The sequence below is a fragment of the Podarcis filfolensis genome, assembly GCF_964270895.1.
Source record: "Podarcis filfolensis genome assembly, chromosome: 2".
Lineage (NCBI taxonomy): Eukaryota > Metazoa > Chordata > Lepidosauria > Squamata > Lacertidae > Podarcis > Podarcis filfolensis.
The window spans coordinates 41,064,976-41,087,887 of NC_139605.1; the positions used below are offsets into that span (position 1 = coordinate 41,064,976).

At 42.9% G+C, this 22,912-nt stretch overlaps 2 protein-coding genes across 3 annotated transcripts in view; both read right to left on the reverse strand.

The window, feature by feature from the left end:
* Positions 1-703: 703 nt before the first annotated feature.
* Positions 704-14,724, reverse strand: HMCES (5-hydroxymethylcytosine binding, ES cell specific). Of its 2 annotated transcripts, none has more exons than XM_083603117.1 (7): positions 14,381-14,724; positions 12,607-12,800; positions 9,133-9,276; positions 6,206-6,325; positions 3,271-3,440; positions 2,495-2,687; positions 704-1,899 (listed from the first exon to the last, which is right to left on the reverse strand). In XM_083603117.1, exons 2-7 carry the CDS (start codon positions 12,787-12,789, stop codon positions 1,690-1,692), a joined length of 1,020 nt encoding a protein of 339 aa, XP_083459243.1. In that variant the 5' UTR covers positions 12,790-12,800; positions 14,381-14,724; the 3' UTR covers positions 704-1,689. The 2 variants fall into 2 exon arrangements, with proteins under 2 accessions (XP_083459243.1, XP_083459244.1); XM_083603118.1 differs by having other exon boundaries at positions 12,607-12,876; positions 14,381-14,692.
* Positions 14,725-17,239: 2,515 nt separating this feature from the next.
* Positions 17,240-22,912, reverse strand: part of COPG1 (COPI coat complex subunit gamma 1) — a 30,083-nt gene continuing 24,410 nt past the window's right edge. The window contains exons 20-24 of the mRNA XM_083602965.1: positions 22,228-22,399; positions 21,479-21,576; positions 19,018-19,156; positions 18,810-18,908; positions 17,240-18,512 (exon numbers count right to left, since the gene is read on the reverse strand). Of these exons, the coding sequence (XP_083459091.1) occupies positions 18,382-18,512; positions 18,810-18,908; positions 19,018-19,156; positions 21,479-21,576; positions 22,228-22,399 (639 nt within the window). The 3' untranslated portion in view covers positions 17,240-18,381. The remainder of the gene's footprint in view (positions 18,513-18,809; positions 18,909-19,017; positions 19,157-21,478; positions 21,577-22,227; positions 22,400-22,912) is intronic.

Genomic DNA, 22,912 nt, shown 5'->3' on the forward strand with positions numbered 1-22,912 from the left:
TAAACACACGTCATTCATATACATTACTTACAAGGCAATATGAACTGCATTCAGATACATTGTGTCAAAAGGCCCAGGTAGAACATCTGCCCTGCATCTAGAGGGTCCCAGGTCCAATGGCTGGCATCTCCATGTGGGGCTAGGAGAGACCCCTGTCTGAAACCTGGAAGAGGCAGCTAGTCAGTGCAGGCCATACTGAGCTACACGGACCATTAGTCTGACTTTGTAGAAGATGGGTTACGAACTTAATTTGTTCTGGAGGTCCGTTCCTAACCCGAAACCGTTCTAAACCTAAGGTGCGCTTTCGCTAATAGGGCCTCCTGCTGCTGCGCAATTTCTGTTCTCATCCTGGGGCAAAGTTCGTAACCTGAGATACTACGTCCGCGTTAGCGGAGTTTGTAACCCGAGGTGTTTGTAACCCAAGGTACCACTGTACTGAACTTATAAAATGTTGCAAACACTCATGGGCTAGCATGATACACTTACAGCATTAATTCTTAACGTAGCCAGAGTGCTTACAAATTCATGTGCTAATGCTCATTGTTATAGGCTTCAAGACAAGAAAGACATATTGTTCAGTGCCTCTGAGGCTGCAGTCCTAACCTCACTTACCTTGGAGTAAGTGGGATTTACTTCTGAGTAAACACTGTAGCCTAAACGAGTGTTTTGATGATTAGCTGGAATTGGGCAATGCACAAAAAAATAACGAGATAGAAACGCATTTTATTTTTTACAACCATTATTTAAATAAAAGCAATGAATGTTTTTCCAGAGAGCCTGGCTTCTGCTAAACTGTGCTCAAATAGTGAGCTTTAGTAAGATTTGCACCTGCTTATTCAAAACTTAAGAGCACAAACATCACAGCATGTGCTTTGTCCCTTTTAGAAGATCAATTTTTAGCAGGTGTTGTTCAACACAGCAGAGTACCAGAGCAGCTCAATGGTACTAAAAAGAGAGGTTACAAAATAATCCTTTGATATGCCAAGAACACTGATAGCCAGAAACTAAACCAAAAGAAGTATCTCTTATTGTTGAAACAGGCAACCTTGCTTAAAACATGAAAACACGTACAATTCCGACTATGAGTAAGTCTGATGTCAGAAAAATAGGCCCAAACTCTCATTCCTTCTACAATGCCAGTGTACTGAATTTTTGCTATTCATTTTCTCATCACAAATTTGGGCAGTTATAATTAAAACAGTAGCTACAGACATACCACCACAGCAGTTTCCAACTAATACAGCTCATACTTACAAAGTATGTGAAGGAGACATCCCACGCCTCATAAGATGAACATAAGATATTCATAATGCTTTAAGAATACACTTATTTTTATTTTTGCAACAGGAGCTCTTAGTTGTAACAGTGGTCTGTTCTCTCCAAAGAATCCAATAAGTGTACTGGATGAACACCAGGACAAGAAACATGCCTTGCAGAATCTTTGTCTCTCTCCTAGGAGGAGAAATATATTAAGTGTCTCTCATATTTGAAGTACAGTTGCTCTCCCAAGTTTGGCAGGGGAATAGCAACACTGTACATAAAATGCACACCCCAGTTTGTACTACAGACAAGAAAAAGTGTTAAATGTCAAGGCCCACATAGTCAGAATATTTGCAATCCCACTCCGCAAATTCAGTTCAGGAGAAACTGCCAAATGTGTTTTAAGAATAAAGTGCAAGTAACAATAAGTCACTGAATTTTGGGATGTTTTGCAGAAGGTTCTCCATCTTCCTTCTTGAGCCACTGGTGTATTAAGTTTGAACTGGTCTTTTTAGGTGGCGTGGTTTGGATAAACTGGCTGGACCATCTTGGTAAGCCGTCACCATCATCTTCTTTCTTGGGAGATTTGTTTTTTAACCAGTTCATCATTATTTTGCTGCTTGCACTAACTTTGGTATCCTAGGAGACAGAGAACAAGGACCATTAGAAAAGTATACCGCTATCATGAACTAAAGGTTGATTAGGAATGATGAGAGTAGTTTAGAGAATCTACCTATTACCATCATGGTTTTTGGAGCACCCCTTTAAAGCACTGTGATACTACTTTAAACAATCAGCTTCCCCTAAAGGATTTTGGTAGCTGTAGTCTGTTAAGGGTGCTGAGAGCTGTTATTTGATCCCTATTTCTCCTCCCTGAGCCATACCCAGAGTGTTTTAACAATCAATTCCTCTTCCTAGGCAACTGTGAGAATTGTAGCTCTGTGAGGGGAAGAACTCTCAGCATCCTTATCAAACTATTGTTTCCATAATTCTTTAAGGGTAGCCATGACTGCTGAAAGTGGTATCGTAGTGTGGTGCGACACCCTGTTAGCTTGTATTTATTTTTCATTCAGCTCTGTCATGGCCAATGGCTAGTACAATAAAGTGATTTGGATTGGATTGGTATCATGGTGCTTTAAGTGTATGGTGTGAATGTAGCCCTAGTTGAAGTTAAATATGACATGAGAATAATAACCCTACCCATTTTCCCAAACCTTAAAATCCCAAATCTTACCTTCTTGATCTCCAGTTCAATGGGTACAATGCATTCTGGTGTATTATTTCTGGAATTGTTCACTATGGTTGAGACTGGGTGGAAAGCAAGGTTTTCTGTGGGTTGGATAAGCTTAACAGCTTCTTGTGTGGGTACTTCTGCAAAATCAAGCCATTTTCTGATTGCCTCATCCCCATCCAAGACAGCTGGCATTCTAAACAAGTTAAACAATACAGAGCTCAGTGAATAGAATAACCCAAATTAGTCTACAGCATGTTATGGTTTGGGGGGGACACACACCACAGTTGAAGCATCAATAAGAATCAGATTCCTAATATTAGATGGAGCTAAAGGAAGGAGAATTCAGCAACTAAGATCTGCATGAATTTGCAGCACAATCATTCAAAAGAGGCCCTATTTTTCAAGGGGTCTGAATGACGAAGCCAGGTAACCGTTTTGGAATAATTCAAATGACAACCACAAAATATAGTATAAACATAATTCTTTATAAGCCAAATCCTGTCACTTAGAACAAGTAACTTCTATTCAGATCCTCTTCTCTAAGAGGACAAAGGAGTTTTTTTTGGGGGGGGGGTATTTCTCTGACCTTCCTTTAAAAGTTATATATTATATATAGAGAGAGGTGTGATTATTTTTTAATATAATATAAAAATCATATGCCACACTAGTTGGTACACAGAAGTGATGGGAATTGAGACTTAAGCAGCCTTATTCTCAACTAGTTCCACTGTACAATATGATTTTCACCAAACACTTATTGAGCTATTCTCCCTTGCCTGTGATGGATGGAGCTTAAATCTTTTGAAGCATTTACTGTGATGATGGTATAGCTGTACAATGTTTCTCCTCCATCAAGGGGCTCCCAACAATCAAAAATACCAGCCATGGTGAGTAACTTCCTGTCCTTTGAATCTTCATCCTCACCGTCCACATCTGGCTTGCTGAGCTGCAAAGTTAAGGAATCGTGTTTTTTAAAAATGTAAATCTTTCAAGTGCACAACCCCTTCAAGAGAAGGTTCAATACACCTCCCTAGATAGATGAACCACCCATCAACAATACTACCATCTTGTCAGGATTAAGTTTCAATTTGTTAGCCCTCATTGGGACTATCGGCCTCATAAGGACTATCACTGCCTCCAGGCAGCAATTCAACACTTCCATGATTTCACTTTCATTTGATGTAAAAAAGACTCTAGTGTTGAACACAAGTTGTGTGTTTACAATAGCCCAGCAGGACCCCACAGCACAGATGCCATTTTGCTGCTGAGAAGTCCTAAAACTGGCACTTCAGCTACAAGCAGAACCACGGAAACCAGGGGCAGCAAGCCCTGTTTCGCTACTTGAGGCAAAGCAGGAAGTGCCATGCCATTCTGCCATGCCTCCTGTCCCTGCACCACACATTTCCAGTGCCTCCACCACTGAAGAAGCTGTGCCAGCATCTGTGCCAATTTATGGCAAGATGAAATCTCACAAGATCTTGTGGGAAGTCAGTGCTGATGCTGGGGCTGCTTTTCCACCAGCGATAGAGGCAGGTCAGGCATCAGCTCGGGGGTTTCTGCTGCCCGAGGTGGCTGCTTCACCTCACTTAATGAGTGGGCTGACCCTGACAGAAACACACTGTGCCCGACTCAGAAGACCAATCAAGAATAATAGTATGGTCCATAGTACTGAAAGCTGCTGAGATATACAGAAGAATCTCAGTGGGCATGTCCTTCTCCCAGTGAATGTTATCCAAAATTGTTTCTGTGCCAAAACCATTCATGAAACCAAATCAAAATTGATCCACAGGGTCTTTTTCATCCAATATTGTCGGGAGTTGCATCGCAACACTTCATAAGCATCTTTGCAACTGGCTAATAGTTACTGCAGTTATTGGAGTCCAAGAAGGGTTCCTTTAAGAATGGCATCACAACTACCTCCTTCAAGGCAGACGGGAATCTTTATAACAAGCAATTTTATTACTTCCTAGACCCAGATTATCCCTCTCCTACTAGATGTAATACGCTAAGGGCACAAGCTGAGAAAACACTCATAGGCTGCTTTTCTCCACGTCCTCAGACTTCAATATGTGAAATTGATTCCTTAACCCAAGACTAGATGGTGCTCTGGACACATCAATAGACTGAACTGCTGAATCAGTAGAATCTAGGCTGAGGCAGATATGAGAAACATCATCCTTAACAAGTGCTTAACAAACATGTCACTAACATCGCCCAGTGGGCCAAGCTGGAATAGACACTAAGCCACTCAGAAAAGCTCTTCTAGATAGGACCCCAAGGATTCAAAGGTGCAGAGAAGTATTTCCTACGCTCAACCAGAGTAAGCTCAATAACGGGAGTACAGTCAGTGACATTTCCCTAGAGACTTCTGCCACTTGTGTTCTAGTCAGCTCCCAACGTGCTTTGATCTAGTTAGAAATGTCCATTGCTCTAGCAATGTCACCAGAGCAGAGTAGCCAGTGTGGTGCCCTCCATATTTTACTAAATTATAATTCCCATCAGCCCTGACCACTGGCAATGCTGGCGTTATAGGAGTTGGAGTCCAACAACATCTGCAGGACACCTCATTTGCTACCCCTGTGCTAGAGGATAAAGTGGTCGCAACAGCATGGAGCCTGTTCATCCACTAAAGCTGGTACACTAGCTGCACCCCTTTGGGATAAAACAAACCACCTGCACTTATCCATGCCCTGGTAACCTTTTACTACAGTAACATGTTGTACATGCAGCTGTGTTTGAAGACTCTCAGGACTGCTTTTCGTTCAGAACATAGCAGCCTGGCTACGAACTGGGAACCAGGAATTGTAACCACTACTCATTAGTTCTTAAAGAGATCCACTGGATTCTGGTCTATTTCTGCACACAATTTAAACTGATGGTGCTTACCTTTAAACCCTTGCATGGCTTGGGACTGGGCTACTTAAGTAAACATTTCCCACCTCAACCTGCCAGTATCTTCTCAGAGGTCTTCTTCTGGTTCCCTTCATGATCTGTAGTGAGTTGTGTGGTTACAGTGGCAAATCTTGGGGTTTCAAATTTCAGCAGCACCCTGTGCAATGCCAAAATTCAGTGCCTCCCCCCTTCCATTCTACATCATAGTTGCAGCACCCTTGAGACTCCATGCCCAGTGCAAATGAATTGGTCACACACCACTAAATCTGCCTCTGGGTGGCTATGGGAGAGAGGTGTTCTCACGTTAGGGAGGTTTGCCTTTTTGTTTCTTTTTAGGTGCAAGGCAAATACCCATTTCTCCCTATGGGTTTAACCTGTGGTGTATTCTGCACTTTGCTGCAATTGCTTTTAGCATTCTATTGTACTCTTTTAGTAACTAAAAGAATTCAGTTATTTTAAACTGTCCTGGGAATTTTGAATTGAATGGCAATGCAAAAACACTTTAAATATTGTAAATTGCTTCAGGATGCCTCATGGGAAGAGATTCAGAAATGAAATAATAAAAATTACATGTATAAAAGATGAACAATTCTGACATACTGTTATGCTGAACTTTCAGCAGGGCCAAAGGAGAACAGAATCGTATGATCTTCAGCAACAGCTACCCTTGGGTGGCCTTGCTTCATGGGGAAAGGCAGTCTGACCAAAATAATAAAGCCAAAACCTTCTGAAGCAAGTTAAGAGTTCGAGGGAAAGTAAATGAAAATTAAAGAGCCAATGAGCACTTCAGCATTAAATATGAACGTATTGCTGTTGTACCTTTTTATCCTCAGTCTGGGGGAAGTAAATGAAGTAGGGTTGCTTCTGCCCATTTTGTTGTTGCCATTCGTAGTAGCCATCAGCCAGCACAACACAGCGTTTGCCTTTTAACAGAGGCCCCTTTTCAGAGAGAGAGAGAGAGAGAGGGAGGGAGGGAGGGAGGGAGATGTAGGGAAGTGGGAGCAAGTTAATTCATGCAAATAGCAACGTCAAATAATTAAAAACAAACATTTGGGGTGGGACAACTTTAATAGTATCACATAGGATTCTAAGAAATGATCTTCAGAGCAAATGTGAATTCACATGGAGCTGTTGACAACATTGACAGACTCATTTGTTTTCACTACAGTCCTTGAAAGGAAACAGAAATTTAATTACTACATCTACACTTATTGACCCAATGACATTCCTAACACAACAGGGATTCTAAAATGGTGGTGATTGGCAACAGTCCTACAATTGTGCTAGTTCCTGGTGCAGCTCAGGTGCTTTTTGGGGATATTATTACAACGGTTTCTACATATACGGGGTGTGAGGAACAATTCCCCTATCCCCTATCATTCTGCTCCTTAATGAGTGTTTCTGAGCTTTCCACTTACAAGTCATGCTTAAGAATCCTTACTATCCCTTTAGAGTGCTTATTTGTATTTTTCTCTCCTCTGATTCTAGCTGTTACACCTTTCTAATTAACTCGCGTTATCAGCCTAACAGATGCTTTTACTGATCTCAGAGATGTATCCTAAAGTGGCCTTCCTTACACAAGCCTCTACTCATCCCTGCCAGAAGTGTAGATGAGAGTTTAGGCCACTTTCCCACAAGGTCTCTTATGTGTCTTATTTGTGCCTCTACATGAAGATTTGAGGACAAATCTTATTTTTAGGATAGAATGTAATACATTTCTAAAGTTGAATTTTTATGAAAACAAAGCCACCTATTAAAAGAGGAACACACACCTGTAACATAGAAAAGGTAGGAGAGCAACAGGGAGGAATCCCCAAGGTTTGCCATGCTCCTGTTCTGAGAAGTAGTCAGAGAAATTCGGATGGAAGAGCTGACAGGAATCACACTATTGGAGCATCACATAAAATTCTCACAAAAAGTTGGGAGCATGTGCAATTGCAGCAAGGCTATGTCACTGGAGGAAAAGAAAGGGCCCAGTGCACTTTGCTCAGTTCTGCTCTTAAGAGCCCAGACTGTGACAGCAACATAGTAAGAGGCAGTTCAGTGTTGTGTTTTGGAACGGAAGAATCTGGCAACAAAGCTAGCTGAGCTGCATTCAAAGGCTCTCAAAAGGAGCTGTGAAGCAGGTGGAGAAACTGGGGAGAAACAGCCTTGCTGCCAACAAGCACCATACCACCTCACATTCTGTTGTTGTTAATTAAATTTGTATTTGCATGGTGCAAATTCTCCAGTTTCTCAGGAGTCAGATGCACCAACCGTTGATATGAAAGCTCTTCTATTCCTAGCACCAATGCGACTCACACTTCCTGAGTCCTAAGGCACTTTCACTGGTGAAATCATTTCACATAAGACAGCCTTGCAACGCCTCTCTAGCAAATGATTTCTTCCTGGGATGGGTCAATACCATGATCAATTTCAGAGAACTGAAAAAAGGTTCAAGCCTGCATCCCAAATCCAACATTAATGAACAAGTGTTTGAGAATGCTACTTAATGACCAGAGAAAGACACCCATCTACGTGCTGAAAGGCACTGTCTAGCATGCTTTGAGAAAAGCTTATCCATGACCTATTCCAACTTCTACATAATACTGAGTCAAGGGGTTTAGCCATTTTAGGGCATTTACTGTGCTCAGAAATAAAAAGGAAGTGTTGAAGTATGGAATGTGTTTATAGGCTGGAAAATGAGAGATTTACAAAGTCAGAGGAACAATGAGGTTTCCTCTCCTAAATATTGACTAAACTGCTGTGTGATGGCAACATGCCCTTGAGGGGGCTCTTCCACATAGTTAGATGATGACTTGTGCTGCTGGAGGAAAAGACTCCCAGGTGTTAAGGTTGGCAGAAGGGGCTCTCTTGATAGTTCCACCATCCTTCAAAAGTGCAGGAAAAGGTGGTCAGAAGTGGGCCCCTCTCTGTTGTGGAACTCTCTCTCCGCAGAGGTGTGTCTAGCATTTTTAGCATGTAGCTTCTGCTATATGCTGAATACATACCTCTTTACTCTACTTTGATAGTGAGGGTATTTGGTTTTTGAGGACCCACCATTTTGTTTAATCTATACTGAGCTGTTTTTGTTTGAAACTGTTTACCTGTTTTTATAATGGTATGATTATATTGTTGCCTGCCTTGGGACATTTTGGTGAAAGGTGGGTAAGAAATATGACAGAATGAATGAATAAATGAGTTACAGAGAAACAAGGAGGGTTAACTTTCCAATGTGATCTCTCATTTCCTCAGTCGGATGCATGTTACTTCTTCATGACCCTTTGCTTCCCCCCCAAGAGACCTCCATTTGTGTGCATGAAGTTGGTGGGATGCAAATGGAAAGAGGTGACAGTATCCAGAGCAAACCGTTTTTCCAGTGAGTTTTCATAGACTTCCACTTCTGCTATTGTATTTCCCAAAGCCTCCCATACCAGCAACATTACTTATGTTCTTCTCTAATCGAACCTGCACAGATACCAAACAGCCAGTTATCTTGAAGCTGCTCTGTCAAGCACAGCATGTGAAATGCTATCACCTGCTGGGCTCTTCCCTTTCAGGAAAATCATGATGCTGTGTTCACAGCATGCAGTTCAGAATTGTTTACATTTGGTGCGGCAAGGCAACTGTTATGAATACCTCTAGGAAAAAGCTTCACTTTTGGTGTATAGCTCAAAAGACATACCGTAAAGAGCATGGCCAGGAGGAGACAGACTTTAAGGGGAAAAAAAGTTTATTTTCAAATGGAAGGCTACACAAAAACTAACCTTGTAGGAAAGTTTCTCCATCATGGTATCACTCCGACAATTTGCAGTGTTATACTGCATTTTAGATGGGTCAGCTTCCTTAAACCAGGATGGAACCAGCCCCCAACGCATAGCTACAAGGACACGTTCAGAAGAGTTGGCATCCTTTAATAAAGTGGAAACAGGAAGAAATATTGAGAAGCATCCAAAAACACAGAAAGAAGATTTCAGAGTAATCAGTGTGCACAGTGTGAACACAGAAAACAGCAAAATTCCTGCTGAAAAATCCTGTTGGAATGCAGAAAATGGTTGATAAGTTCACCTTTCCAAACTGGAGAGGTTTTTACCTTTCTAAAAGGGACTGGGTGCACAGCTCCTGGTGTTCGGATTTGGGAAACGTGTGTGGAGCGCCTGTTTGCACAAGCAGCTCTTTATCCAGTTAGAGAAGCAAACTTCTATGCACTTGTACCTTCTAGGTAGATTGAGGTGAAAGGGTGTACTAGATTTCTACATTGTCTCTCATTATATAAGCAAAGTGATTCTAATCAAGTCAGTTACTGACAAAAATACCAAGTTTTATATTTAAAAAGACGGCAGCAAGTTAATTATCACTTTATAACAGCTCTGGGATTCATTTCTCTAATTCTGTGTTGTGATGATACCCTACTCTATGACTACAATAGTTATAGAAGGAACCAGCAAAATGCAAGGGTCCTGCTGAAGTAAATTAGACATGAGTTATAGCCAGGCAAGCCACGTTAAAAAATACCATTTGAAAACAGGCAAGTAGAACACATCGTGGGATTTAATTTTTAGTAAACGTGCGTAGGATTGTGCTGTCAGAATTTGAAATCTGCTATTTTACCCTCTTCATAATGTACCTTCCGGTTTTTATGAGTCATTTCTTTCATTTTTCTCAGTTGAAACAATTGAAACAGACCAACGGGTTTCATTTCTCTGTTTGCCAGTTTCTATTCAAATTCAGTTTCGGTGTTATCCCAAGGGCAACTTTTAAAATGGTTTCAATGAAAACAAATACCAAAATAGTCTTACTGGTCTGAGATTTTAAAGCATGCATACACATGTAAACATCAGAAAATACAGCACAAGCGCTAATTCAATATTGAATCAATATGTATGATAACTTTTCCTTAATGGTAAATACCACTGAAACTTGTTTGTTAAGGAATACAGTGTAGCAAATGTTTATTGACATCCGTGGTAGAAGAGCAATGTACTGAGGACTCCAGACACCCATTCACTCCTCCAACTTGCTGACCTCCCTGCTGTTTTGAAATCTACCTGATACTGCTGCATATACACTCTCTTCTTCTGCCTAGACAAGGCAATTATGTTGTGCTCCTCTGGCCAACAAGGGCAAGATACCTTTGGTATGTGCATTTGAGAAAGAACTAATAAACCACAAGCACTTAGGGCAGCTTCCTGTCTAGGCAGGAAAATGAAAGAGGAAATGGATTGCAAATTTTTGGTTTGAAAAGGTGACAGGGCGGGGGCTTCAGGTTTGTGCATTTATACTATTTTGAGACACAGATTATTTTAAAATTCACTTTTTTCCTTTTTTACTCTTGTACTGTGAGTGAAATCATGTCAGAACAAGTGCTTATCTTCCAAGATTTGAGAACTCAGCTTTATTGCAAATCAGAAAACATAATTAACCACCAATCCAATATTGTATTTGTCTGTGTGCTGGAGCAGGAATTTGTTTTTTAAACACCACCACCACACACAATTATAGCACCCTGTGGAAACAAGGTAGTGCAGAGAAGCCTGCTTAGACTGTAATGCTCCATTACAGATAAATAATCATCTCTGGCTGATGGAAGGGTTTCTATCTCTCACTTCCCAGGCCTATGATTGAGTTAAATGAAATGTAAGCTTTGTAATTATTAGTAATTTCTCAGTATACAGAATTGTTATTTAGTGATTGTATTACAGTGGTGGAGGGACGCGGGTGGCGCTGTGGGTAAAACCTCAGCGCCTAGGACTTGCCGATCGTCAGGTCAGCGGTTTGAATCCCCGTGGCGGGGTGCGCTCCCGTTGCTCGGTCCCAGTGCCTGCCAACCTAGCAGTTCGAAAGCACATCAAAGTGCAAGTAGATAAATAGGGACCGCTTACTAGCGGGAAGGTAAACGGCGTTTCCGTGTGCTGCGCTGGCTCGCCAGATGCAACTTGTCACGCTGGCCACATGACCCGGAAGTGTCTGCGGACAGCGCTGGCCCCCGGCCTCTTAAGTGAGATGGGCGCACAACCCTAGAGTCAGACACGACTGGCCCGTACGGGCAGGGGTACCTTTACCTTTACTTTATTACAGTGGTACCTCGGGTTACATACGCTTCAGGTTACAGACTCTGCTAACCCAGAAATAGTGCTTCAGGTTAAGAACTTTGCTTCAGGATGAGAACAGAAATCGTGTTCTGGCGGCACGGCAGCAGTGGGAGGCCCCATTAGCTAAAGTGGTGCTTCAGGTTAAGAACAATTTCAGGTTAAGTACGGACCACCGGCACGAATTAGGTACATAACCTGAGGTACCACTGTACATATAAAGATGAATGTATGCATATTTATTAAACTTTTAAATCTAACTTTTATTTGAAAAAAATAGGGCGATGCAGAAGGAAAAGAAAATGATTTATGTATTGCAAAAGACCTGTGTGATGCCGTCACAATGCCTGGATAGAAAGACTTCAGTCTTGGCTCCTTTACTAGGGCTGCTATCAACACTAGTCAAGAGCTTATGAAGATGAAATGGCATGACGGGGGTCAGCTGGATCTAGTGCTACTGAGAACATCCAACTCAACACACTGCTGGATAGTGGGAAGTTTCTATAGAGGGCTGCTGCAGTTAACATCTCATATGAATGCGACACCTTCACACCATTTCCCCACTGATATACCAAAACTGTATTTTGCTGAAAGATGGTTTGGTAGTCTTGGAAACAAGGAAACATCCCCTCAGCAATACTGGAAACACAGTGAACACTAAAGATTATTACAACCATGCTTCATTGCTGGAGTCATTGATGAAGGCAACATTGACCATAATGCCCTAAATCAGGGATGGGAAAACCTGTGGCTCTCTATACATTGTTGAATGAAAATTCCCAGGATTCCTGACCACTGGCCATGCAACTTGGGTCTGATGGGAGTTGGAGTCCAGCAACACAAGTTCCACATCTCTGTCTTAAATAAAGATGGATTGGTCAAAATTTGGCCTCACGTATAAAGCAAAGAGTGATAAATGTCTTACTCTGAAAGACTGCTTCTTCAGAAGCTCTCTATTCTAGATGATTAGACTTACAGAATATAACAGATGTCTCTAATTTTGGAACACAAATGCTCCACTGAGCAGACAGTCACAGTTCCCCTTATTTGTGACATTTTGATCTCGCAAAGCTAACATAAAGCACCTATACATGTAAAAGTAGCTGAACAGAAAGTTATGTTAAGCACAAATCTAATATTTGGGGGGTTCACCTTTTCAAAGTGTTGTCGGGAGAGAAGCACAGGGCTATTAGACTGTGGGCTCTTATTGTAGGATGGACTATATTTGTCAGCATTTTTCCATTCTGGACACCTTCTCTTTCCTTGATTATCACGGTATTCACAGGCACGGCGGATACGATCTGCTCCCAGTACAACAGCTGTTCGCCCACACATTCTTCAGTGGCCTGCAAAAAACAGATGTACTCAGACCAAAGGCCTATGAATCTGGCTGACACCCCTGCAATCTCCAATGTCTCAGTTCTAGAAATGCAAACACAGAGAAGTATATCCTAGTATTCCATGTGCCCTTGATGTGCACCTTTCATAGAATCCCAAGCCTTCCTGGAGAGATCATTCCAGGATGGGTTGAGAGGGGGATCTTGTAGTGTGGGCAGCCCAGGACCTCTATTCACAGTGTCCAGGCTTGTGCCCCAGAGAGGCCACTTCGGTGCTGCTAATGTAGCAAAAACAAACTTGGGATGCAGCAAGTTACAAGCTACCTGTCTCTGCAGCTGCAGCAGGTGCTGTGATTCTCCAATGGTTTGATCTCACCACCAGAGGCACAGTCCATTGTTTCTCAAGACAGACAGATGCCAACAACCCAACTTCATACATCCCTCTGTTCTAAGAGCTGCCAATTTGTTCCAACTCTCTGCTGGTTGTTCAAGAAGTTAGTACTCAATAAGGATACTTGTCCTCTGGTATCATGGTTGCTAAGCTTACTCATGAACCTTTGGTGAGGGACTCTGGAAAAAGCTTTTTGAAAGTACACAATATCTACTGGTTCACCCCATCCACATGTTTGCTGACACTCTAAAACAATTCTAAAAGGACTTAACATGTGCAAAAACTATGCAGATTTTTCTTCAGCAAGATTTCTTCTTCTATATGTTGGATAATTCTATTTTAAATTTTCCTTTACACTCATTCACACAGAAGCTAACCTGCCTACAGTTTCCTAGATTCCCCCTTACATCCCTCTTTGTTTTTTTTAAAAATGTTGCTACATTAGCCACTTTCTAGTTCTCAGGTACTAACGCCCAAAGTAGAAAAAAGCCACATACTTTTGTTAGAAGATCAGCAATTTCACATTCACGTTAAGAGCTTATTGGAGCATGTGATGTTAAATTTTAATTTGTCAGTAAGACCTAGAGCTTCAGAGCTCACTATCATTATAGGCTCCCTTCCTGAAAAAGTTCAGATGTGGGTACCTGCCCTATCTCTGCTGCAGCAAAGACCCCCCAAAAAACCCTTAATCCAGCTCTTCTGCGACCCCTCTAGCCAACATTTAACTTCCTTGTGGCAAATACAGTGGTACCTCGGGTTAAATACTTAATTCGTTCCGGAGGTCCGTTCTTAACCTAAAACTGTTCTTAACCTGAAGCACCACTTTAGCTAATGGGGCCTCCTGCTGCTGCCGTGCCGCCGGAGCACGATTTCTGTTCTCATCCTGAAGCAAAGTTCTTAAACTGAGGTACTATTTCTAGGTTAGCAGAGTCTGTAACCTGAAGTGTATGTAACCTAAAGCGTATGTAACCCGAGGTACCACTGTAACAGCTTTCCTGCATTTTTTTTTTTTTTTAAAGACTGAAATTTGAGCCAGTAAAAAGTCATCATCAGAACGGGCAATTTGACAAAGACGCATTATTACAGAGGGGAAAACTATCCCTCCCCACGAATCTCCGCTCTTGGTTTAAAAGGGAAAAAAGGAGCAGCTCTGAAACAACGGAGGGTGGGGAAGGGAGAGAGAGGACAACTTCCTTACCTGTGGGATATCTTTAAGGGCTGAAAAAGGCGGCGACTACCTTTGCCGCGGGAAAGAAACGCGGACTGCGGAGCTGCTGGCAAGGAGGGCGACTTTCGCCCCGGAACGGCGCCCGGTGTGTGGACTCGCACGTCGGAACCCGCAGTGCTCTTCGCCTCAGCGAGGGTGTTCGTGCCTGCGCTCCGCTCTCGCGTGACGGGGTGGGAAGGGGAAGGAGGGGCGGCTCGCGGGCTTTTCGCGCCTTCCTCGGCGGCGTCGCAGCTCCTGCTCCGGGCCTGGTGGTGACGTCAGCAGCCCGGCCCGGTGGTTCCACCCCGTCGCTGCGCCCCGGAGGGCCTTTCAAAGCGCCGCCTCGGAAATGGGCCGTTGCGCTACGCCGAGCGAGGAAGGGGCGCGCGAGGGCGGGGGAAGGATTCGGGGCCCCTCGGGATCTTGCCTCCTTGCATAGGTGCAACACCAGGCACACTTAGGGTTTCTACAACTCGGCCCTTTTCAAGGGAATGCCAAGAAAGGCCCACTTTTAAATAAAATTGTTGTTGTTGTTACATAATTATTAATTATACCCCACCTATCTGGCTGGGTTCCCCCAGCCACTCTGGGCGGCTTTCAGCACATATAAAACAACAACAACAACAATTATAATGGCAATTATTAACCTCCCTGGGCTACTGCAGGAGAAAGGGTAGGATAGAAATGCGAATAATAATGATAATAAATTGCTACTATTATTATTGCATTTCTACCTTACCCTATCTTACCCTTTCTCCTGCAGCCACCCAGGGTGGTTATAGAACCTCATCATGACAGTATTGTAGTTGCTAAAGCAGCTGAAACCACAGGCAATATTCGTGCCCCAAAATGCATGTTATCAAGCGTGCTCGTGTATGCCCCAGGATTTCTGCAGTAAAACTATCCAGCACAATCTTAGGCCATGTTCCCGCAATATTCAATGCGGCTTAACTTAAATCGCAGTTGGGATTGCAGTATGGAGCCACACACTTGGGATATCCTGTTTTCATGTCATTTCACTTTTAATTTGTATACGTACCGCCTTTCTATATTACTAACACAAGGTGGTTTACAGCTGAAAAAAGTAAAGATCACACACCTTTTTGCAATCTGATCCAATACAAATAAATCATAATAGACTTAAACAACTTATATCAAATTAAGTAATATTCAATAATGCATTAGAATATGATAGTACACAATAAAATTAACTCTCAAAATAGCAACAAATAATACTTAAACAGGAATTCACTCTCAGCAATTACTACATTGGCCATGATTCCTTGCAAGTTTATTGGCATCTGTCTGTCTCAGGAGATAATGGAGGAGTGCACCTTCGGGGGGGGGGGAGTCAATCTGTTGGAGAACTATAGCGCCTGCTGTGGCTGTAGAAACTGATACATGCGAGACCTGTTTTGTTGCAGCTGGGGCAGATGAAGGCATCCGGTTGTGCTACTGCAGATGCATCATGGCCTTTCTTCCTTCTGCATTCTTCCTAGCGGTCATTCCTCCTCTGGTCACTACTATGGATATATGACATGACTGCTTGTCTCCAGGTCCTGCAGTCGCCTACAAGGGATTCGCACACAGCGGGCTTAATGTTCCCTGCCTTTAACCTCACATTTGCAGACATTTTTGTAACATGGAATTGGCCTGCCAACAGGCCTGGTGCCTGAAGCCAGCTCCCCGTAGAGCACATCCTTGGGGACCCTGTCGTCTTCCATTATGTTATCTCTATATATGTTCTATATATTTCTATTAAACTAAGACAATTAAAAGGTTTAATATTGAGACTCCAAGGGTGAGGCCACTTTTTAAAACATGGAGGTAGGCTGGCTGCCCTCCCTGTCCCTGAATTCCACCCTGACATCATCCATCCTCTGCCACTGAGAGGATAACCTGTTCTCTTTTTCTACAGGCCATGAAGTGATGTTGGCAGTCATCGCACCTGGCTGTTTTCTGTTTGGTTATCTTTTTTCCCATTTGTGCTGCTGCCCCATACGCTTTGAATGCACAAGGACAGCAGGTTGACTTCATCAACAGAGTATAGAAATAGAATCAAGCTGACGAATCCAGGAGATATGTTCCTGGTGCAGGATAGCCCATTGCCATGTAAAGACAGACTTTAGCAACAGCTATAAAAACAGGCGTCACAAGCCCTGAATATCAGTACCCCAAACTTCTGAGCTGCGAAAAGACAATGTGTAAGGCAAAACCAGAAGATGTGCATTTGCTGGGGTGGGAGAATGATCACAACACAGCAAGAGACTTGCTTGGAGAACTGTAGCTCAGTGGAACAGCAAACTATTTTGCAAATGGACGCTCCCAGGTGCAATTCTTAGCATTTCCAGGTAGGGATGGGAAAGACCCAGGAGGGCCACTGCTGTTCAAGAGTAGACAATCCTGGAGTAGATGAACCAATGATCTGACTTAATACAAGGCATCTTGCTAATGGGAGTTTGAAGCAGATGGAAGAGAAGTGTTTTAATGCTGAACATATCTGGTGCCGTCTTTGACAATTCTTAGGGCCATTGCACACATTTTTTGAGCTACATGCAAGGTATTTGGGGAACAACCCCTATAAATGATAATGTGAATATGAGTGATGTGTTTGAAAATGTATGGACTCTGCAAGTAGACTCTGAAGGAACCAGAACTGGCAGGAGCTTTGCTGAATGTAAAGCCTGAGCATATAACTTATGGGTGAACTTGCCCTTATATGCTCTCTGTAAAACTATTCCTCCCCTTGCCAAAGCCATATAATTATGAAATGTGGTTGTACACAACCCCCTGCACAACCATAATGACCAACCACATACTTTTCAAAAAGAACGCTATACTGTTTAAATCTTGGCTTACATGGCACAACTTTTATGTACAAAATTATGCAGAGTAGAACAAAGCACAGTATTAGCACGTATAAATAAAACAAAACTCCAAGTACCTTCCACAAAATAAAATGCTGGCTAATTATTTAAACAATTGCATTACAATCAATGAAGCAATCTGATGATCAGCAATTTATTAGACCAATTCTTTTTTCCAGATACTGCAAAATACAAAAAAGAGACATCCTATTTTAGGAGCAAACTGTGTAACATGGTAGGCCAATTGCTTTATTTTGCTGTTGTTAGCATGGAAAAACTGCTTTGGTAGAGGGTGAATAGGAGCAATATAGTGGGGTCAGAAGCTAAACATTTCTCTATTCACTGTTTCTCCACTCTAGATCACCCCTGCTGCTTCTCTGCTGCCAATTACTGCCACCAGAAACATCTTTTTACATTTGTGCATAACTTAATCGTTTTACTGAAAGAAAAACTGGGGTCAACTATCCTTAATGGAAAGGGAAGTCAGTCAGTTTTCATATGAACAAGTAATAGGTCCACTGAATTTGTACTCTGTGGCTGCAATTGCATTCTAATGTGGGTGAGAGATACTACTCTGAGGCATTTTTTTCCTTTCAAATTCTTGAGAATACCAAGGCAGCCTTTTTGCGTTACTGTATTTTATTGGATACAGGTAAGGTCTGTTTTAATGCCACCATAAAGAAACTAAACTGCTAGCGGCAATGAGAGTAAATTCATGCTTTTAGTTTTATGATCTGTTTTGAAGGGCTTAAAACATGTCAAACACAAATAGAAATTGCCATAATGGGAAGGGCTCTCACTGATCACAGAAAGGATCTGACACACTGTTACTACAACAGGAGCTGGTGTGAGCATCTTTAGGCACTGGGATCCTGCAGAGTTTGATATGAAAAGGATGCTCTTTTGAAATGGTTTAGAGATCCTGAAAAAAATTACTGGTTCAGTATCTCAGAAAACCTCTGATCATACTTTAAAGACTAGCTTTAAACTCACACAATGTTCCCCCCCCCCCGTTAGAAAAAGAGCTAATGTTCTAATGATTCTCTCAGCATCCAGAGTAGTGGGGATACATTTCCAACACCCCCTTTGGCTTCAGAGTTTGAAATATCAAGTCCTATATTGTGTTTAACCAACAGAGGCCATGACAACATCCACAGGAAGTTCTTCTCCACTCCGTGCTGTGACTTGCATTGTCACAGTGTCTGTCAGGACAAGACGAGAACGAACCAAGAGATCATGGCCACCCCGAAATACACCTGTAGTAGATAGATATGAGTAGGACAACAGCATTAGGCTATCCATCAGCATCTCAAATCCTTAGAAGAATTCTGCATCTCTGCTACCTCGAGAGCATTAAACTAAAATTCCAAAGAAACATACGACACTTAAAAAGAAAAAGACCTGAAAATTAGAATGGCTCTTACATTAATAATGTTTTGGCTAACAGTTATCCAGTGTTATACTTTGGTAGTTACTTTATAAGTTATCTACTCAGCCATACCCATTAGGATCACCACAAAAATTGAAACCAATATATTAGCACAACAACTCACCTGCCAGGTACAAGGCATGAGAGTTCTTGTTTTCAGGCACTTTATCTGACCGCTCGCAGGGCTGCATCCCTAGAAATTTGACAATATTGCCTACTGCCTCTGTGGAAAGAAATATATTGGGGACCATATCAGAATCCAAGAGAAAATACTTAAAAATTCGGGGGGGGGGGAGAGGGAGAAAGTATATCAAGAGCCCCACAAATATTACCTTCCAGTGTTTTCACTGTGGATAACGTGAAAGTCTCTTCTTTTTCAAACTCATCGCCAACTTCTTCCCAGGCTGCTCCAAAATTTGGCTTCAGAACCCTTTGGATGTGATCTGCTATGGTCACCTCAATGTCTTCCAGCTAATATATAAAAAAAGGACATGTGAAATGATATCACTCTGTATCCAGCTTTGCCATTGGCTCATTGAACAGCTGTAACCCCCGTCACATTAAGGCATCTCTCCCCTTCCAATTTAAAGGAGGGTTTGGAGGCTGCTTCAAAGGGCACTTAGCAGCTTTAAGACAGGAGAACGTTTTAAAGGGCTTGCATTTCCCCCCAGCTTGGCCACCTGCCAATCATGAGTCATGTGACTGACAGATCGGCAGCCACACCCACCCACAGAATTCGGCCCATGAGGCTGATCCTAATGAGGATTTGGGCCCTGGAGTCAAAAAGGTTCCTCACCCCTGCATTTAGAGGGATGCTGGCCAAGGTGTTCTGCATTTTGCAGAGTACTCTATAGGCCTGTGACTCTGCCTTCTCTTCTGTAGTCCCTCTCCTTTACCAGCCATCTAGTCTTCAACATCCCTTAATGCCCATCTTTCCACAGAATCACTGGGCCAGCACCCAAATCACACGCTGGACGGAGGAGTGGTGTGCCCTTCCAAGTCACGCCATTACAAACATCAGCTTGCCAGATGGAAGGATTGCCCCTCTCCCTGCATGCTCTTCTGAGGGTTTTCCCGACCATCTCCTCCAAAAGCCAATGGGGGGGGGGGACACAGTGGAAGAGGTGGTTGGAAAAGCCCTGCTGCACAAGCGGGAGCACTTCCACTGGGCTTCTACTGACGGAGTTCATCCCACGAATCATGCCTGCTATGTGTGAGTTGGGTGCTCTACAGCCTTTACCAAAGGTGTCATGGACTTTGAAGACATTCGAACTCGGAACGCAAGAGAGAAACGTGCTAAGAGGAAGGCACGCTTGGCAAATCCACACCGTGATCAACTTCCGCCCGGGAACCAATGTCCCCACTGTGGAAGGACGTGTGGGTCCAGAATTGGCCTCCACAGTCACTTACGGACTCAGTGTTAAAACTTAGGGAAGACAATCCTACTCGGCTACAAGTGATCGCCAAAGAAGAAGAATATGCAAAACAGACGGATTTGCATGATATTTCCTGAGGGTGAGGAAGGGGACTTGGTCTCCTCATAACACAAGGCCTCCCTGTAGGGAGCCTGACTCACATTATGGTCTGCATATGAAGGAGAGGCTTGTGCTGCCCTTCCAAGAAATAACTTTGCACACCAGCCAAAAGAGAGAGAGAAAGAATATGTTTTGAGCCTTTAGCAGCATGACACAGCATGTCATTTATGTTTCTAATATGGCACAAATGCAGACTGATCGCTGTCACTTTTTTCCATTCTTAAATAATCTTTTTAGCGGGCAGCTTTCGGAGCAGCGCATACAGCGGATGTGACTCTCAGCAGAACTGCCAGACACTTGGGTGGGGGTGGGGAGGAAGAAACAGAGAAGCAAAATCAATAGATCAGAGCCAGGTTCAAGTTGCATTGTGCAGTCTGCTCTTCAGAGCGGAAAAAAGAAACGCCACCCTGTGTAATGGGACTGAAGCTGCAGGGAGAAGACAAGTCTTAGGGCAAGCAAAATCTCTGCACAGGAGCAGGCAAAACAGCCCAGGCTCGAAATATCAGTTGCATGGTTGGAGTAAAAAACAACAACTCCCAGGCAAGGGGGAAAAAGGAGCCCTCCCTGAAAAAATGTTCCTGTAGGTTTGACACTCAGAACACTTCCATGGTGCCCTAAGCTGACAGGAAATCAATGGCCCTGATACATAAAATGAAACCCACTGAGGAGAAAAGCTGGCTTCATCACTATCCTCCACACAGCGCATCAGCTACAGTCTCTAGAGCATATTATTATGTATTCATACTTGGGGGGGGGGGGGAAATAGAGCCTTTGGTATTTTAAGTGTGCCGGGAAGGGTGTATTTTGCTTAAAAAAAACTTCCTTATCCAAAAGATTACAAGCAAAACAGCTTTGCTGGAGCATTTTATCCATGAAATGTGGGGATAGAACAGGGAGCTCAGAGTAGTCATGCCCCAGGGAGATGTCACAGCCTTCAAGTAAATGGCTGCCAACATTCAGCTGGTTATAAGCCAGGTCTGTGTGTGAGCAGCTGGTGACAGGGCACCCCAGGTTTGACACTTAGCCATCTGGACATGCTGAGACTGAACAGCCTGTTAGCTCAGAAGCTGGTCAATCCATCCTCTGGCCCTGATGAGACAGGCTTTCTAATGCATTTGTTAGATCAAGCCACAGCTCCCCAGAGGAGGTCAGGAAGCAAAGCTATGTCACCCTGGATGGCCTTGCCTTGGCTCACATTTCACCACCTGACCAGGAGACATTGAAAAAGGGACAGGAAAGTAGCTAAATCTCCTCTTACCACATATTCGTCCTCATAGCCCTCTTCCTCTGCTTCACCGGTGTTCGGGTCACAGTCCTTGACAGTGAATTTCATCATGCAGCTGAACGTACAGGCCACTGCAGAAAGGGCAAAAAGAAAAAGAAAAAAATCAAGCACAAAGAAATGTGAAATGCACAAGTTAATTTATATTCCTGTCTCAGCTCCTATGTCCAGTCTGCCTATTTATTAAGTCACTGAGGACTGAGAGAAGTGCTTGTAAAGTTATAATTTCCCAACAAGACAGTTCTCCCCTAGACAGAAAAGTCAAATTAACCTACCAACCTCACTCAAGGTAAACAAGGTTTTTCTACAGAAAGAGTGTCTAGAAGTCTTTAGGCCTACAGTTCACACACTGTTATTATAGGCTTGTGTCCAATGCAGTGCTAATAAACTGTCCCATCTGCACAAGAATTTACGCTGTCACAATGGTACATTCCCCTTTCTCTCCAAGCACACCTCTAAATCTGTTCCAGAATCCCCCTGGCTCCCATTTGGAGCATTTTAGTTGGGTGCAGGGCATGTGAAGGCAAAGTCAGTCCCACTGTGCAAAACAGATCCTTGCACTGACAGGACCGAGCACTGCATTTGAGACAAGTCTTCAAATAAAAAGTACGTGAATTCTCAAAAGTCATTTAACGTCTGTTAAAATGGACAGCGGCTGCAAGCTCAGAACTACAAGGCAGCTTGGTCTGACTGAGAAGGGAAGAAAACAGAGAAAATCTTGTTACCTGCTGTTGGGTCCTCTTCAGGCAATGCAATCAATGTATAGCAAGTGCCAGGTTGGTTGTACAGCAAACTTTTGGCAGGTATGTAACCAATGACCTCATATGCCTCAGTTGGCTCCATCTGCACTGTGACATTTTCCAGGATCTGATCATTCAGGGTGTTTGTGCAGTCAAACTATCAGGGAAAATCAAGGAACGTCATGGCACAAAATGATGAATGTACTTTACTGTAAAGTTTGGGGCTGTTGTTTATTTAAAAGCATTTCTAAGTCACTTAATCTTTCTTTAAAAATAATTCTGAGCAATATACAACACAAAAACGAAACAAAAAACACAACATAAAACCAATTGTTGGTATCTGTCTGTCTCAAGAGACAACGGAGTGTTCCTCGGGGAGCAAAGCCAGGCTGTCAGAGAATCACAGCAACCTGCTGTGGCTGCAGAGACCAGAAACTCATAACTGCTGCCCCCCCTGTTGTTTTTGCTGTGTTAGCAGCACCGAAGTGACCTCTCCACGGCGCAAACCTGGGCCCTATGTACGGAGATCCTGGGCTCAGTAAAAGGGTAATACTGTATAAAAGTAATATATAAAAACAAAAATTCAGGGAATTTACATTAAGACAGAGTATGATCTTAGGGATTAGGGAAAACCTGGGCCAAAATATGTTTCTTTATAAGATATCTGAAG